General features: G+C 58.5%; 1 protein-coding gene across 1 annotated transcript in view; it reads left to right on the forward strand.

Moving 5' to 3' along the window:
• Positions 1-18,647, forward strand: part of SDK2 (sidekick cell adhesion molecule 2) — a 263,746-nt gene that overhangs the window by 223,037 nt on the left and 22,062 nt on the right. Inside the window, exons 29-38 of the mRNA XM_079904193.1 lie at positions 96-290; positions 1,360-1,561; positions 2,634-2,737; positions 3,248-3,318; positions 5,220-5,355; positions 6,923-6,979; positions 8,306-8,407; positions 8,577-8,692; positions 14,823-15,009; positions 17,351-17,488. Coding sequence (XP_079760319.1) covers positions 96-290; positions 1,360-1,561; positions 2,634-2,737; positions 3,248-3,318; positions 5,220-5,355; positions 6,923-6,979; positions 8,306-8,407; positions 8,577-8,692; positions 14,823-15,009; positions 17,351-17,488 — 1,308 coding nt within the window. The remainder of the gene's footprint in view (positions 1-95; positions 291-1,359; positions 1,562-2,633; positions 2,738-3,247; positions 3,319-5,219; positions 5,356-6,922; positions 6,980-8,305; positions 8,408-8,576; positions 8,693-14,822; positions 15,010-17,350; positions 17,489-18,647) is intronic.

Consider the following 18,647-nt stretch of genomic DNA (forward strand, 5'->3'; position numbering starts at 1 on the left):
GGGCTGGGCTGGGGGTTGCAGACGCTGCATAGAGCACCTGCTCGTGCCTCCCGCAGCCCCACCTCCCCACGGCCCGTCTCCTTCCTTCCCCGCAGCCTACCAGATCACACACAGGCTCAACGCCACCACGGCCAACGCTGCCACGGTGGAGGTGCTCGTGCCCAGCGCCCGCCAGTTCACGGCCACCGGCCTCAAGCCAGAGTCCGTCTACCTGTTCCGCATCACGGCCCAGACCCGCAAGGGCTGGGGAGAGGCCGCCGAGGCCTTGGTGGTGACCACGGAGAAGAGAGGTGACTGCCCACCGGGACTGGGGAGGCCTGGGGGGCCTCGGGGGGGGGGGCACCCGCAGCCGGCCCGGGAGCTCACACCATCTCCTCGTGCACGGCTGGGAGTGGGCTAGTTGTGAGTCTCTTGCCCTGGTCCAGAATGGAAAGTGGGCTCAAATCTCTGAGGCCAAGGTCAGCAAGGGCTCCAGCAGACTTCCAGAGCTGATCTGGGAGTTCCCCTCCCCAGGGTCCTGCCCTGCCCAGATTTTCTAAAGGGCGAGCCGGTGAGACCAGCTTCCTTCCTCTCTCCCCTCCTTCTCAAGAGGAGACCGTGTCCAGTTGGGTGGAGGATGGGACTGCAGCCTAGAGCCCTGGCTGCCGTCGCCCTGCCTCCCTGAGCCGGCTTCTCGCCCAAAGTTGGGTTCCCCAGAAGCAGGCCTGAGCCCCAGATCCCTGTGAGCCTGATTTATTAGACAGTGTTCCCAGGAAAAACCAGGAGGACAGTGCTTCTCAGCCAGGGTGCCCTTGCCTCCACCCCGGGATACTGGGCAGAGTCTGGGTGTCACAGGTGGAATGGAAGTGCCCCTGGCATCTAGAGGGTAGAGGCCGGGGCGCCGCTACACATCCTGCAACGCACAGGATAGGTCCCGCAATAAAGACTCATCCACCCAAGAGCCAGAGTGCAGAGACCAAGAATCCCGCCATGGGGCGTGGGGAAGTGAGCAGAGGCCAAGCCCTCGCGGGGGACAAAGCCGAGTCCCACCGAGGGAGATGTGGGCTCAGCCCCACCCCACTGGGGACAGCGTAGGTCCCATCTCAGCACCGTGCAGACCGGGGCAAAGGAACTGGGGCGTTCACACCACCTCACTGTCAGCCCTGTGCTGGGGCTGCCCTCAGGGGGTGTAGATTCCCAGGCACCTGGGCCTCGAGTAGCCCAGGGACAGTCGCTGGCCAGGAGCCACGGTGCTGACTGTTGGGACCTGCGTGCAGAAATGGGATGGGATGGGGGGCATCAGTGCTCCCGGGGGCCGAGAAAGTGCACCCCCACCTCCGCCGTGGCCTCACCTGCTCCTCCCCGATCCACCCCCTCCAGACCGCCCGCAGCCCCCCAGCAAGCCCGTGGTGCAGCAGGAGAACGTGAAGGCACGCAGCGTGCTCCTGTCCTGGGAGCCCGGGAGCGACGGGCTGTCCCCCGTGCGCTACTACACCATCCAGACCCGCGAGCTGCCCAGCGGCAGGTGGGCCCTGCACTCAGCCTCTGTGAGCCACAACGCCTCCGCCTTCGTTGTGGACAGGTGAGGCCCCCGTGTGTCCGCCAGCATCTCCGCTCGGCCCCTCCCGGCCCAGACCCCGCCCACCCCCAGATCGCTTCCACAGCCCGCATCCCCCGGGACCTCTCCGCATCCACGCTCATCCCCTCCAGCTCTGTCCTAACCTCCCTCCCCACTCTCTCTGGAGCCTTGTTAGGGCTGCCTCTTATTATCTATTTCTGGAGCCTAGAAGCCCCCTCCGTGAAAGGCTCCGCCATCCTTCATTAGCTGGATTTCTCCAGCCAGGCGGAGCCTCCCTCTCCATCCCTAATAGGGGAGTGGAGCTTCGCTCCAAAGTTCTGCCTTCAACTTAATTGCTAGTGGGATGTGGGGTTTTTTTGGGGTTTTTTTTTTTGGTTTTTTTTTTGCGGTACGCGGGCCTCTCACTGTTGTGGCCTCTCCCGCTGCGGAGCACAGGCTCCGGACGCGCAGGCTCAGTGGCCATGGCTCACGGGCGCAGCCGCTCCGCGGCATGTGGGATCCTCCCAGACCAGGGCATGAACCCGTGTCCCCTGCATCGGCAGGCGGACTCTCAATCACTGCGCCACCAGGGAAGCCCGGGATGTATTTTTAACATTCCAGTTGATGAGACCGAGAGTTTTGAGCAAGACGTTTCTCCTCACTCCCCCTCCCACCCTCAATAAATCAGAAAGGAAGCTGTTTGCCTGCAGAGGAAATGAGGCTTATCGAGATGAAGTGCTGGTTAACTCCTGAGACCCTCAGCCCTTCCTGAATTCACTAAATGCAAGAGAGGGCTGGGGGAGGTGTCAGCTCTGAGGGGAAGTTACTGGAGCTTTCCTACCTCCAGGCCCCTCTGAGATAGGGGATATGTGGACGTTTCCACTTGGGGACCTTTGGCATCTAGCTGCGGCCAAGGTGAGGCCACACCCTGAGCTGGCCTGGTCTAGGGCACCCCAGGGCCTGGCCCGAGCTTGTTGCCTGTCTGTGTGATGGACCCACAGCTGCTGGGGCTGCCCTGGGGAGATGGGAAGCAGGGACGGCGGGGCAGGGCCATTAGGGGACACCTCTGTTCATCAAACCCGATTCCCCTACACAGGCTCAAGCCCTTCACGTCCTACAAGTTCCGAGTGAAGGCCACCAATGACATTGGGGACAGTGAGTTCAGCAAGGAGTCGGAACCACTGACCACCCTGCAGGCCGGTCAGTGCCCTCCACTGGGGTCTCTTTCTCTTGGTCCCCTGGGCACTTGCTGGGCCCTGGGCATTCTCTCCTGGGGGAGGAGCCTCCAAAGATGGGTGGGGCGCTGGGCCTGCTGGGCCCTTGGTCTGGCTCCCCAGGCAGAGTCCCAAGGAGGTTTGGGCCAGAGGGGCCTTTGCCATGGGCTCAGGACCCACAGCCGGCCTGGCATCCTCGTGTGTTTCTTCTCTGTCCTCAAAGCTCATGGCCGACCCCAGAAAACCTCAGTGGGAGTGGGGAGGCCTGTGGCACTGGGTGCAGAGAGGAGGGGATCGGGGCCCTTGGGTTTGGGCTGGGGTCAAGGTCCCGGCCCCTCTCCTACTTTACACTGGCTCTTTGTTGTACAGAACTTGGGGCGGTGGGCATGAGGAGGGGCTTAAGCGGGACCAGTGTCTGCAGAATCTGGTCCCATGGCTCCCAGGGGGCCTAAGTCCCACCCACCCCCAGAGCTCACCTGTCCGCCTCTCCCCCCAGCCCCTGATGAAGCACCCACAATTGTCTCGGTGACACCGCACACCACCACCTCCGTGCTGATCCGATGGCAGGTACGGCCGGGCAGGCGGGGAGGGGCCCGTGTCCCACGAGGACTCAGACACACCCTGTGCTGGGACCAGAAAGACAATAGCCCCCGCAGGGCTGGAACACGGCACCCACATGCGTAGACACGCACACACACGTGTGTACACATGCACACCCTTCATTCCACCTCCAGATGATACGGTCCTACCCTGTACCCTTCTGTGGACGAGGACCCAGACTCGGGGAGGTGACAAGAATGCCCCAGGTCACACAGCTACTAGGTGGCAGGGCCAAGTTCGGTGCCCTTACGTCAGCAGAATCCTTGCACAGAGAAGGGCTGGGGGCTGTCGGGGCCTCCAGCGTCTCTGTGAACCCCAGCCCCGCTCTGAGGGAAGGGATTCCCGACAGAGACCAGTCACAGGCGGGCCTGCCTCACCTGCGCCCAGACTGGGCTTCGGTCCTGTCACCGTGAGCGGGAACCCATCATCCAGGTGCAAAGAACCAGCCTCCCACCTCTCCTCCGCCAACCACCTGCTCATCCCTTCACGGCCTGAGGAAGACCCGGGACGCATCTCAGAGACCCAGCTGCCCGTGGGTGCCTTTAGGACCCCCGCCAGCCCCTGAAGCCCACTCCCGGGGCTCAGCGGGTCACCCACGGAGGCCCCAAAGCCCTGAACTCCTGTCTCCGTTTCTCAGGATTAGAGGGGCAGGTGCCAACCTTTGCCCACCTGCAGCCCCCCTGAAGGGAAAGCCCTTGAAGAGAAAACAGGAGGGACCCCCCCGACCCCTCCCACAGCTCAAGGCCCCACCTGAGAAGGACAGTCCCTTAAGTGAAAATGACCTAGTGCAGCGGGGAGCCGACCAAGGCTGGAGCAGGTCGGGGCCATCGTGATGAAGGGGGCAGGGAGGCACCAGCTACAGCCAGGAATACAGTTAAGGAGCTAATAAAAGGCTGAACCATTTCAGCAGGTTTTTTAGAAGAGGCATCATAAATAAGTAGTTTCTGGGACTTCCCTGGTGGCACAGTGGTTAGGAATCCGCCTGCCAATGCAGGGGACACGAGTTCGATCCCTGGTCCGGGAAGATCCCACATGCCGCGGAGCAACTAAGCCCGTGTGCCGCAACTACCAAGCCTGTGCTCTAGAGCCTGCGAGCCACAACTACTGAGCCCATGTGCCACAACTACTGAGCCCGCGCGCCTAGAGCCTGTGCTCCACAACAAAGAGAAGCCACCGCAATGAGAAGCCCGCACACCGCAACGAAGAGTGGCCCCCACTCGCCGCAGCTAGAGAAAGCCCGTGCGTAGCAATGAAGACCCAACACAGCCAAAAGTAAATAAATAAAGTAGTTTCCACCTTCTCCAGAAGCCTGTTCTCCAACTCGTCTGAGGACGGGAGCAGGAAGCAAAGAGGAAAACGATCAAGGCAGAGAGGGGCAGCGCACGAAGACACGCCGCCCTCGTTCTTGCTGAAAAGCAGGGCGAGGACTCTCCCTAATTCCCTGGAAACTCCAGGAAATCCTGGCCAGGGCACGTGATCATGTGAGGAAGTTTCTAGACAAGGAACAACTCTTTGAGACGGTTCTGCGTCCAGAGTCATGCTCAGGGCCCCCATGATGCTGTGTGACCTTGGGCAAGTTCCTCACCATCTCTGAGCCTCACTTTCCTCTCTGTTCAGTGGGGATGGCATGATGTTTCCCGCCCTGCCCTGCCTCCCAGGGAATGCTACAGGGATGGAGTAACCTCGTTGGAAATGCTTCGTAAATTAAGAATGCTCAATGCCACTTTGATTCCTTTTCCCAGTTAAGACACAGTGCCTGCTGTGTGGCTGCAGGACGCAGGATGGGGAGGGAGGCAGGGGCGGAGGGGAAGGGGATGCCCAGCCATGGTCCAGCCCGGCCGGCCCCACCCCCACTCCCTTCCCTGCAGCCACCATCAGAAGACAAGATCAACGGCATCCTCCTGGGCTTCCGGATCCGGTACCGGGAGCTGCTCTACGAGGGTCTGAGGGGCTTCACGCTGCGTGGCATCAACAACCCGGGGGCCAAGTGGGCAGAGCTCACCTGTGAGTGACAGTGGAGGGAGTCGGGGGCGGGGGGGGGCGTGAAGCTCTCAGCATCCTGGAATCACACTAACCCGAAACCCTGGCGCCCTCCCCTGTGTGTGCCTCTCATCGCATCCCATTCAATCCCCAAGGGCATGTTTATTGAGCACCTTCTATGCTCCAGACACCGGGGGGGACACCAGTGAACAAGACAGACAAGGTCCCTGCCCTCTCAGACAGCTTGCAGGCTGGGGGAGGAGCCAGGCGCTGGAGAAGAAAACCCTGCTATAGGTAATCTAAGACCGTCGGCATGGCCTCTGTGAAGCACATATTCCAGGAGGTCCTAAAGCAGGTGTCAGAAAAGGCTTCCCCGGGGGTGGCTGTGGTGCCGACACTGACGGATGATTCCAGGTCAACCAGTCCAGAGGAGGTTGGCGGGGGAGGGTGGATCCTGGCGTGTGCAAAGGGCCTGAGGTGGGAAGGACCCAAAGCAAAGCCTGGTCATGTCCCAAGGGCAGCAGTCTGGCCCCCTCTGGTTCCTCAGGGAGATGACCATTCTGCCCTGGGGTCCCCGGAATCCAGACTGCCTCTGCAGCAGGAAGGAAAAAATTCAAGAAGCCAAGTAAAAATCCCAGAGAGTCACACACAAGCAAAGGAATGACACGTCGTACTTCTGGGTTAGGATGGTTACTTTGGGGTCTTGAGGGCCATGGCTGGTGATGGGGTCCAGAAGCAGTGGCCCCAGTTAGAGGCGAATACAGTGACGTAGGCAAGAGCATGAGGTTGGTGCCAGGGCAGCCGGCGTGAGATGCAGTCGAGGGCCTGTTTGGGAGACGTTGTGCTCTGAGCCCCACCACACACACGCGCACTGATTCAAGCTGGGGAGAGGGAGGCCGGTGGGACGGGGAGGGGTCTGGAGGATTTGGTCCCCAGGTGGGTGGTGGTACCAAACCAGAGACACTGGGAGAACAGGAACAGTTTAAGATCCTCTGCGTTTTGATTTTTCCTCCCATCCTTCTCGTAAACCCTCTGCACCTTGTCTCCTAGCAGGTATTAACAGACAAGATGATGGAACACGTAGCCAAGGAAAATTAATAGAAAACCTCAGAAAGAGCTGATACAGCAGCTTGCGTTATTTTGTTTTATTTTTTGGCAGACATGTGCTGGTCGTTGTGATTTTATAGGCCTGTGTATAATACAGTCATATTTCCTGGTAGTAAAATGGTTTCTGGTTCATATGAGGAAATTAATGACACCACTCTATCATGGCAGGAACTCAGCCTTAGACAAGGGACCAGAGCTGTCCCTATCTGGGGGTGCTGGGCTCCCAGGGGCTCCTGTGCCCTGTGACCTCCAGCAGGTGCACACCAGGACGGGATGGCACTGTCCTGGGAGTTGCCTCTTCCCCCCCCCATCCCCGCTCCCACCCTGGCCCCTCACTCAGGAATCTGGAGGGCCCTTCCCTCTGCATGCGTGTTCCCATCCCGCCCCCATCATCGGGGTCTGTGTGGCTCGGGGGTGTGTGTGTACTAACCTCCTCTGTCTGCTGTCTCCCTCCGGCCCCCTCCACCCCACCCCAACCCCGTAGCCTTGTACTCCGTGCGGGACCTGAGCCGGCCCAGCCTCACGCAGTACGAGCTGGACAGTAAGTCCCCCTGCACGGCGGCTCCCCGACGGGCCCCGCCTTCCACGGGGAGGGGAGAGGGGCCTCCGAGGACGCCTGACCACAGCTGAGTGGTGCGCCCACCTCAGGCTGCTTGAAGAAGGGGAACCCCCTGCACACGCGTGACTTTCCTGAAATACACAGAAAAGCAGGGGGTCGTCAGGGAAGGTCTGCTCCAGGGCACCGTCCATCAGTGCAGGACAGAAAGGGAAATGGCTAAGGCCTCGTCCTCCTGGGGGGCGGGGTACGGCGAGAGGAGGTGCGCGGTAGGGGCCGGGGGTCCACAGGCAGGCGTCTACGTTGCTGCCGCTCTGTCTCGTCCCATCAGAGGCACTTGTCAGCTCAGCTCTGTCTTTCAAGCCAAGGCCCACCCTGGAGTGAGCAGAGCCCCCGTCTTCCCTCAGGGACCAGGAAATGTCCCCACCTGGTGCCCCGAGCCCTAGCTCTTTCCTAACGTCCCAGAGGACATTCTCCCCGAGGCCCGGAGCTTTGGACCAGGGGGGCCTCCCGTTAATAGCACGCGTTTGACTGAATTGTGCCTCTCGGTCCTTCCTGAACCGACAGCCCTCGCGGGTGCAGGGCCAGGGCTATCGGGGTGCTTAGGGCTTCCACCTGGGGAGGGGGAGCTGTGGAGGGGAACGCAGAAGAGACTGGGGGAACGTGTCAGCCACCCCCCAGCAGGGACGGCAACTCCCACCCAGGGTGTCGGGGCTTGTTTTCCTGCAGCTGCTCCCCTGTCCCAGCTTCGTCTAAGCGTCTCCCCCCAAGCACCCCAACTGAGCAAGAACATAGAGTTTCTTCGCCCCAGATTCGCCTCCAATGAGCCTTTTCTCTTTAGGGCTGGGCCCTGCCCCCCGCGTTAAGAGCTGGTTGCTGGAGACTTGGGGGCGGGGGGAAGCTGGGAACTTGAAGCAGCTAAAGTGGCCAGTGTGTCCAGGACAGGCAGGGGAGGATGGCCTGTGGCCTGGCGCCTCTGGGACAGTTTTGCTTCACACCTGTTGTCCCAGCATAAATGTTAACAGTGCACCTTTCGGTCTCAAAAATGCCCAAGGTGGTCACACTTGGCCAGGATGCCACCCAGTGTCACCCTGTGTCCAGATTCCCAGGGATGAGTCAGAGCATCCCTCTCCCCAGTGTCGGCTGCCCCACCTCTTACCTGTTCTTTCCTGAACCTGCACTCAGGGGTCCAGACTCGCAGGGGTGCATCATCACAGCGCCCCCTGCAGCCGCCCCCCTCCACGCCGCCCCCGTCCACTGCAGGGCCAGTGACCTCTGTGTGCCTCTCCCCTCCCCCACTCTCACCCCCAGACCTGAACAAGCACCGGCGCTACGAAATACGCATGAGTGTGTACAACACTGCGGGCGAGGGGCCCTCCAGCCCCCCACACGAGGTCTTCGTCGGGGAGGCAGGTGAGCGCCGCTGCCCTTCCAGCCCCAGCACACCTTTCCCACGCCCCGCCCCGGAAGCCGAGTAGGAGGAGAGACGGGAGCTGGGGGGACCACACCCCGCCCCCAGCCCACCTCCTCTTCCTCCTCCCTGAGGTCCCCTCACGCACTCACCACCCCTCTCACCCTCCAGTGCCCACGGCAGTGCCCCGCAACGTGGCTGTCCACGGCGCCACGGCCACGCAGCTGGATGTGACGTGGGACCCACCCCCGCCGGAAAGCCAGAACGGAGACATCCAGGGCTACAAGGTACAGGCGCTCCGGCAGAGAGCAAGGTTCAGAGGGACACAGGGCCGGGTGGTGGTTGGGAGTGACCCAGCAGTGGTGAGGTCCCGGGGCTACACCTGATCCCTTGACTGTTTGCACCCAATCCCCTGAAACACCTGCAGCTGGAGCAAGACTCCGCCCATCCCCCCCCCCCCCCGGCGCTCAGATGCTAGAAATTCAGGACACCCCCCAGCTTGTATCATCCCTGGGCAGTACACGCCCCCCAGCCCCCACCCAGCCCACCAGCTCCCGATGCCAACGTGAGACCTCTCAAAGTGGTTATCTGGCCAACCCTAGTTACCATATGGATGCAAACTGAATGGCCAATTAGCAAAGGACCACCGGCCAGGTGTTGGTAATTTCTGTTTAAAGTTATTTCTAGATTTTAGGCAACATCTTGTGTTATGGCAGGATTCAATTTGTCTCCAGACTTCGCAAAGCCCCTTAGAGCTCCTTAATCCTCCTGAAAGCCCAGTAAAGCTGGTAGGTTATAATGTTTGTGCCCATTGTACAGATGAGGAAACGGAGACCCAGGTTAGTGGTTCAACAAGGTCACAGAAAAAGCAGATAGATGGCAGAGAGTCAGATTCCAGGTCTGCTCGCCGTCACCCTGTGAAAGGTGGGGAGACAGCGCTGAGCACACAACCGCTGGAGGAGGCGGCAATAATAGTAATAATAATAATCACGTGCTGCTCGTTTGGACGCTCAGCCCGTGGCCACGTCTGAGGCCTACCTCCTGTGCCGCTGTCCAGCGCCGCTCTGATTCCTGGTGGTTGTTTGTTATTCCGGAGAGTAGCCTAGTGCGGTGGCAAGGTGGGAAGGGTGGGAGCACCCAGGAGCTTCCCGGCTTCCCCGGCTCAGCCCTCGTCCCACAGGCAGAAACTGAGTTTCCACAAACGTAAGGGCCTTGCCCGGTCCCACGGCTTGTGGAGACCCCATTTCAGACAGAATCTGGTATAGGAGTCTGGTTCTGTGTGGGGTGAAGGAGGCGGGAGAGAGGAAGGAAGGCGTCTCGCGAAGGATGCTCTGAAGATGGATGGCGCTCCCGCGCAGCGCCAGCTGGGAGAACTAAACGTTGCGCCACTAGCAGATGCCGCCCTGGGGAAGAAGGAGTCGGGCAGGACCTGCAACAGTTTGGCAGCCACCAGACCGGGGAGGTGTGGAAGTCTCCAGTTAAGGGACGGTCCCAGGAAATGTGTGGTTGCCCAGACATCACACAGCAGACATCCACGTGCTCAGGGAAACATCATAACCAACCATGGACATTGACAAGGGAAACAGAATTGCCACCTCCCAGACCTGCATTAACGTCCGCGTTCACTGACCTTAACATTAACCACACATTCACACCACCAGCCAGTGGTTGCACCAGAATGAGCTGTGACGTGTGCAGGGACAGGCACGTCCACGCATCCGGCCTTTCAGGGATGCGTGTTTATTGAGTAGTTACTTTGTGCCTAGCAGTGTCCTCGGTGCTGAGATGAAAGCAGAGACAACCTGAGCTTATTTAAACTGTAGGGGAGGAAGCCAGTGATGCAAAGCAAAGGGCACCTCCAGGTGGTGGTAAGTGGAACGGGTCCAGGAGCAGGTTTGGCATTTTAAATAGGGTCGTTGGGAGAGCGCTTCCTGAGAAGCTGCCACGTGACCAAAGATGAAGGCGAACAGGGCGTGAATCACGTGGATCTGGGAGAAGAGCGTTCCAGGAGGAGGGGGAAGACGAGCAAAGGCCCTGAGATCCCTGGGTTCTTGGCGTGTACAAAGCCCAGCAAAGAGCCCCACGTGTCCCAGTGTGATGGGGCGCATTGCTTGGGATCCTCAGGGCTTTGGCTGAATGAGATGGCAGCCACAGGGACTTGGGGACAGAAGAGGGACATGGGTGACTCGGGTTTTTAAAGGCTTGTGCTGGCTGTTGCGTTGAGAGTAGCCTGAAATGGGGAAAATGCAAAACATGAAGAGGAGGCAGCATCGTCCAGATGATGGTGGTTTAGTCCACGCAGTAGCAGGTAAGAAGCATCTGCTCTTGTTTCCATCTGAAGGGGGTGGAGCTGATAGAATTTGCTGATGGACTGAACGTGGAATGTGAGAAAAGGAGAAGCAATAAGGATTTCCAAGCAGTTGGATGACGGAGCTTCCAGTTACAGCGCAGGAAAAGGGGAGACGGTGGGAGGGGGAGGCACGGAGGGAGAGCTGGTTTGAGATGTCTGTTGGACTTCCAAGGGGAGACACCCGAGGGAGCTGGACACACAGGTGTGGAGTCCAAAGGAGAAGGTCCAGGATGGAGGTGTGAACGGTGGGATCCTCAGCATATAGATGGTCCTGAAAGCCCGGAGACTACATACAAAACACCAGAAGTCTGAAAACGGAGCCCCGGGACCAAAACAAGTGATCGAAGTCTCAGAGCCCACATGAAGAACGTGCTTCCAGAAGGAGGGAGGCAGCAGATGTGCCAACTACTACTGAGAGCTCAAACAAGATGAAATCTAGGAAGCAATTATTCAGGGACGGGCAGACAGCCCGTGAGCCTAATCCGGCCCCCCACTTGTTTTTGTAAATAAAGTTTTATTGGCATGCAGCCACACCCACTTGTTTACAGATCGCCTTTGGCTACTTTCAAGTCACAGGCAGGGTTGAATAGCTGCAACAGAGACCGTGAGGGCTGCAAAGCCTAAAATATTTCTTACCTGGCCCTTTACAGAGGGAGTTTCCAGAGCCCTGGATCAGCATTAAACAGGCCAAGTTCACAGGTGACTCTGATAAGAGCTGGGGGCGGGGAATGCCTGCTTGGAGTGGGTTCACAAGAGAATGAGGAGAGGCAGCCAGTACCGACATCCCTTTTGAGGAGTTTCGCTTTAAAGGGAAGTAACAAAATGGGGTAGAGACTGGAAAAAGACAGTCAACGGAACGGAGGCGGTTTTAAGATGGGAGGAATAACTCATTTGTGTGCTGATAGAAATGATTCTGGAAAGAGGAGGAATTTGGTGAGTCAGGGAAGAGAGGAAGCTGTGAGAGGGGCTGGGATTTAGTGCAGTAATGTGGGGCCCGCCTTAGTAGGGAGCCAGCAGTTCAGCCCTGGTCACAGGAGGGAGGCGGAGGGTAGGGACACAGGGCAGGAGGTGGTCCAGCTGGGGCAGGGAGCTTGTGGAGTCTTGTGTGATGGCTTCCGGAGCTCTGTGAAGGGTCCTGAGCCAGGAGTGAGGTTGGGGAGGGAGGGAAAATGGGGAAGGGTTGTGTGGAACTGTGATGCCGGAGACTGCAGAGAGTGGACCAGGCCAGTGTATCACGGTGGCCGGGCCACGCGAGGCTGTGCTCGTGAACTGAAAGTGTGGCTTTCCTCCAGCGACAGCCAGCGATGTGACATGTGGGCATGAACCGGACTTAACCGAGGCTGAAGTTTGGCCTGTTGCCTGTGGTGAAGCCCGAAGGGGCAGGAAATTGAGAATAGGAGAAGGTGGTGATGACGAGTCACTCCTACACCTGTTCCCGTCTAAGGACGGTGTTTATCCATTAGCAGATATTTATTGAGCATGATTCTAGGCACTTGAGATGCAAGGCAGCCAAAGACGTGGGCCCTCCAGGGAGCGTGTTTTCTAGCAGACACCTGGCTACCCATCAGCGGGCACGGCAACTCGGCTGTGTGCCCTTGGGGTTGGGGTCAAGCCTCAGCCCCTTGTGCTATTTGCACAGATGTCACTTAATCCTCATCCAACAAAGGTCTGCTGAATTCGGTTCACACAGGTAAGACCTGCCTGCTGAGGGTGCCCATTTATGTACGTGTGGTGGCCCTGCATCCTGGACCCCCCTCCTCCCCTTCCCAAGAACGTGATGCCAGCCACTGGCACCCCCTGTCCTGCATTGTCACTTTTCTCATGCTGAAATATGTTGCATCTTTCAAATGCCTCTTCCTGGCCTCACGTTTGCTTCAGCCATTTTTCTGGTTGGTCCCTTTATGGCAGAAACCCTCCAAAAAAATGTCTGCCCGCTGCCTCTGCCCCGTCTCTCTTGAATCCACTCCAAGTAGGTTCACTCATTCATTCCAAACAGTGAATGAATGAATGACTTCATGTGTGACTATCTACCTGTATCAGAAGACTGAAAAAAAAAAGAAGAAAGAAAAAGGGAGGGGTTAGAGAAAAGCAAGGATTTGATGGTACCGAGTCGTCCTAACTGCCGTTCACACATGCCAGGTGGGGACACTTTTATTAGCTTTCTCACTTTTATGAACTTTCTCCAGGCAAATTGAGAAATTGAGAAGCCAATAGCGTGCCGAAACCCCGTTGGCCAGCAGGTGGCGCCAAATGCTCTCTAGTCCTCTGCGGGCCAGGGACTTGTAGCTTTCCCAACGCCTCGATTCTGAGTTCTAAAAGTAGTGAAGCAATGTTCATTGCAGCACTATTTGCAATAGCCAGGACATGGAAGCATCTTAAGTGTCTATCGAAAGAGGAATGGACAAAGATGTGGCACATATATCCAATGGACTATTACTCAGCCATAAAAAGAAACGAAACAGTTATTTGTAGTGAGGTCGGTGGACCTAGAGTCTGTCATACAGAGTGAAGTAGTCAGAAAGAGAAAAACAAATACCATATGCTAACACATATATATGGAATCTAAAAAAAAATGCTTCTGAAGAACCTAGGGGCAGGACAGGAATAGAGACGCAGACGTAGAGAATGGACTTGAGGACACGGGGAGGGGGAAGGGTAAGCTGGGACGAAGTGGGAGAGTGGCATGGACGTATATACACTACCAAGTGTAAAATAGATAGCTAGTGGGAAGCAGCCGCATAGCACAGGGAGATCAGCTCCGTATGCTTTGTGACCACCGAGAGGGATGGGATAGGGAGGGTGGGAGGGACACGCAAGAGGGAGGGGATATGGGAATATATGTATATGTATAGCTGATTCACTTTGCTATACAGCAGAAACTAACACACCATTGTAAAGCAATTAAACTCCAATAAAGATGTTAAAAAAGATAATTTTTAAAAAAAATAAAGTAAATTTTGTGTAGATATCCAAAATAATAAAGAATGGCACAGTCAAAAAGTAAAAATAGTGAAGGATCTGCTGCTTCGCTGGCGATGAGTGGGTGTTAACCCCCGGTGAATATGAAGCAGAGTCGTCCCTCGGAATCCGCGGGGGATCAGTTCCAGAACCCACTGTGGATACTACCAAAATCTGCGGGTGCTCAAGTCCCAGTCGGCTCTCTGTATCCGCAGTTCCACATCCACGGATTCAACCAACCGCAGATCCTGTTGTACTGCACCTGTCTATTGAGAAAAATCCACGTAGAAGTGGACCCGGGCAGTTCAAACCCGTGTTGTTCAGGGGTTCAACTATTATTGGAAGCACTGTGGACACCTGCTGTGCTCCTGGACTGAAACTTTCTGCAGAATTGCCGTGTCTTCCTTCTTTTTACAATCTTTGCACGTCACCTTGGTTTTGGGAAGTGGGTGTCCATGACCCCCACTATACGGACGACACAACTGCGGCTCAGAGAAGTCACCTGGGCAAGTCAGTGGTGCGCTGGGGTCAGCCCAGGCCTGCCTGCCTACAGTGCGCTGTTCCAGCTGTCACGTGTGCCCCTGGGGGCCTTGTCAACCTGCAGATGCTGATGCCACAGGTCCAGGGTGGCTGACACTGCATCCCTAAGCAGCTCCTAGGTGATGCCGATGGGCTGGTCCTCAAAGCCAACTCTCGCCTCTCGGCTGGGTTTGAGGTAGACTTCACACCAGCAGTCTACCTACACTGCACTCAGGGTCCTACAGAGCAGAATTGCGTTATTCCTACAGTGGCAACATTCTGAGGGCCACCCGTGCCCGCGCCCTGCTAAATCTTGCAGGCACTGCAGTGAACAGACGCATGGGCTCTCTGCCCTCATGGGGTTTACAGTCTAGCAGAGACTGAAGGAGTAGCTGTGAAAAGGAACACTCTGGAAGGGTTTCTAAAACAGCTCTTAAATACACCTATACTATTTCTTGGGCGACTCACAGCTCCCATCCAGGTGTGTGGATGGTACGAAAGCAGGTGTGTCTGAGACCCTGGGATCAGGCGGGGGCAAGGGGGGAAGCCGGGGGACTGTCTCCCTCACTCCAGATGCTCTGTGCCCACAGATTTATTTCTGGGAGGCCCAGCGGCGGAACCTCACGGAGCGGGTGAAGACGCTTTTCCTGGCCGAGAACGGCGTAAAACTCAAGAACCTGACTGGCTACACCGCCTACATGGTCAGCGTGGCGGCCTTCAACGCCGCGGGGGACGGGCCTCGGAGCACGCCGGCCCGGGGCCAGACCCAGCAAGCAGGTGGGGGACAGACTGGAGGGACAGACGGCGGGGAGGGCGGGGGGCACCTGGCGTCCGCGATCGTGGGGGAGTGGAGGCAGCTGAGCGATCTGGCCTGGGTCCCCGGGCCCCATGGGATGCCCTCCAGAGTGGGAGAGCACCGCCCACCCAGAGGGGCCTAGATATGAGTGCCCAGAAGAGGGGCACTGTCCCCAGAAAGCCTTGGAGAGGCCCCCAGATCTCGCCCTTCCTCCCCCCATCTTCCCCCAGTAGCCCGCCTTGCCGATGGCCAGTCCATGCCCAGCCAGCCGCCTTCTGCTCCCGGTCTGTTCCCATCTGACTTTCTCATATCTCCCTGGCTTTGTTCCCTCCACCAGCATTTACTGAGCATTCTCTGTGGGCCCGCACCGGGCCATATGCTGGGAACACGACAGTGAATAAAGCCAACAAGGGCCCACTCCTAGGGAGGGAGTCGGATGGTAAACAAGCATCTAGATGAATTAACCTCAGGTGGTAGTGGGTGTGAGTGAGCTAAGGACTGAGGCAGGGAGTGGACAGATGGCTTCGGATGGGTTTGCCTGCGGAGGGCTCGCAGAGTGGCTGACATCTGAGCTGAGATTTCGGTGAGAAGAAGCCAGCCGCGGGAAGTTCTGGAGGAGAGGGGTGTTCCGGGCAGAGGGGCCAGCAGGTGCAAAGGCCTGGAGGCTGGAGGGGATTAGAGAACAGAGAGAAGGCCAGGTGGCTTGAAAGAACGGGAATAAGAGTCAGGTGGCAGAGGGTCTGGGGGCCTTGGAAGGAAGTTTAGGATTAATTCTAAGCGTGCCAGGGAGCCTTGGTGGGGATAAGCATCTGGGCAACAGGATCTGTCTGTGTTTATAAAAGATCGCCCTGGCTGCTGTACCAGGGACAGGCTGATGGAGGGGAGAGGAGGGAGGCAGGGAGGCCAGTTAGGAGGCTGGGCGGCAGGGCGGGGCCGAGGAGCGGGCGATGCTAAGAACCCTGCAGTCCACACGTGCAGAGCCAGCCCTCTAGATGGTATCTAGAGCCACTTCTCTGGCAACAGTACACTTGACCTTTCCGGAAGCCCTGAGGACGGACAGGGCAGGAGTTACCCGGTTTCACGATGAGCAAGGGTGGCCTGGGAAGTGATGCTTCTCCCCTAAGGTCCCCCAGCTGGTCCATGGGGGAGCAGAGACTGGGGCCCAGGATATCTGAGCATGTCCTGGGCTGTCTTCATGGCACTGGTCCTCTTCTTTGCCTGCCATCGAGTTTTCTCCACGTGGATTTGAATACAGGCCTTTTGGCTTGAAGCATCTTTTCCAACCTGCTGTTTCCCATTCTGTCAATGACCTTTCTCTTAAAGACAGAGTGAGACCCCGTGGAGTCGGTTCCTAAGTATTGCCCTCTTTGGGGATAAGCTCTGGTTCCCGAGGGTCGATCTGCCTGCCTGTCTGTCCTGACCGCTCTCTGTCAGTGTCATCGGCCGGATGTGAGCCCCTGGGAGCCTGGACGCTTCCGTCAGCAGGACAAAGTGTTCTGTCTCACGTCCCTCTAACAGAGGGGAGGCAGGAAGGGCCTCCAGAGCTGGCCTCCGTCCTTCAAAGACGGCTCCCTGACGCTGCCTCCCGGGGCTGGAGCGGAAGCCGGCCCAGATTAGCTCCGGCTCCGTGGGCGGGCAGCTCCGGACAATAATAGCCCGGTCGTCCCGCTGGAGCCAGCTCGGGACGCTGCGTGGTTGATGTTCCCTTCCCTTCCTCTCTGTCCTCCCCCTCTGACCTCTCCCCGCCTCCGATGTTTCTGGGGTCACTCCGGGATTCTTGGGCCAAGAAAGCTTCTCTTCCAGAGCGTTGAACGTTCCTGTGGTGTGGTGTCTCCCGGCAATAATCCCCGGGGCCCCAGGAGCAAGAGAAAGTCCACGTCCTTGGCAGTTCTGGCAGGTTGTTTAGGGCCCACTCGATGCTCTGAGGCCCAGGCACCCCCCAACCTCCTCCACCACGGAAGCCAAGGCATCGCCCGGCCCCGCAGTGACCCCGGGGGTACAGTCCAGGCGTGTCCTGCGCTCTCAGCCAGGGCTCGGGGCCACTTAGCAAGAGGAAGCCAGCGTTCTCCAACTTTAGGAAAAAGAAAGTCCCCTTTTCTCCCAGTACTTGGACTCTGATGTTGGAAAGAATGCTAATGACCTCAGCGGGGGAGGGAAGGGGGTCCAGTGACCTCTAGTGACCCCTCCCACCCTCTCTGGCGCGAAGCCCTGCTTTCTGCTTCTTCCCGGGCCCAAACGCCCCTGCTGGTTCCTTGGAACCAAACCCAGGGCTTTGAACCTCCAGGAAGGAGGAAACAAAGCCCCTCTGCTGTCTCCCCCCAGCCCCCAGTGCTCCCAGCTCCGTCAAGTTCAGTGAACTGACCACCACCTCAGTGAACGTGTCCTGGGAGGCTCCGCAGTTCCCCAATGGTGTCCTGGAGGGCTACCGGCTGGTGTACGAGCCCTGCACCCCCGTGGACGGTGAGTGGGGCCCTCCCTCCCGCGGGGCTCCCCAAACCCACCCTCTGCACAGGTCCCCTCCGTGATCACCACGCAGAGCCATGAGCCCCTCCCCTCTTACAAACGGGAGACTGAGACCCCGACAGGACAGGCCGGGCCATCGCCAAGGTGAAACAGGGGCAAGTTGGAGGCAAAATTGCAACAGTAGCCCCGGCCTCCTGAGTCCTGGGAGAGAACTTTAAAATACATTCTCCCCTTCAGTGGATGGAAGCGGGGAGGAGCGGAAGGACCTATCCCGAGATGGATAATAGAGATGGGCCATCCCCCGATGGTCCCGTCCTACGTGTGCCCGCCAACCTCAGGGGCTCAGCCTTCCTCCGGGTTAGTTCTTCTCTGCCTCTCGTGGGGGCAGGAACCCCTCTGAGAATCTGATAAGAGCCTTGGAACCTCTCTCCGAAAGGTGCACGAGTCCGGGAATCACTGCGGCCCCGCTGCCCCCTGGGAACCTCAGCTCAAGCCTGTTGCTCGGCAACTAGCCTCCCTCCCGCTTGCCCTGAGCCCTGTTCCTCAGTGCCCTCCCCGCAGCCCCACCCCGTCCATCCAGACCGCCCACCCGTCGGGACCCTGCCCCACTCCTGGACCCCTCCACCTGCTGCCCCCACCCCCCGGCCAAGATTAATGCTGTTTGCTTAGAAAGGCAGGAAGGAGACTGCACCCCTGGTGGCCTGTGTCCAGTTCCAGAGCCCAGTGAGGCCTTGGGTGTATGGCTGGCCTACCAGGTGGCACCCTGGTGGCTAGAGGTGACCGCTTCTGGGGTCACCCCTCCCCGACAGTGGAGCCTGACCAGAACAAGGGGCGGAGCCCCGGGAGCCGAGGCGGCCAGCAGTTCTGGGTCAGCGGCGGGAACAATGGCCCTCAGTCTTCCCGGCCCAACCTGCGTGCCAGCAGTTCACCGGGTCTGGAGGTCCCGAGGGGGAGCTGGGCCCCAGGAAGAGGGGTGGTCAGGTGCAGGACACAGGAAAGGGGCCATCTCTCCCACGGAAGGATGGAGAGGACAGAGGTCACGGGGACGGGACGCAGGGGGACAGACGGCTCCTGTTGCCGTGGCACCAGGGGACCCACACCTGGCGAGGCATGGTCACTTTGCCTGTCTGTTCCTCAGTCCAGCAAACAGACCCCG

Source organism: Stenella coeruleoalba (assembly GCF_951394435.1).
Source record: "Stenella coeruleoalba genome assembly, chromosome: 19".
NCBI lineage: Eukaryota > Metazoa > Chordata > Mammalia > Artiodactyla > Delphinidae > Stenella > Stenella coeruleoalba.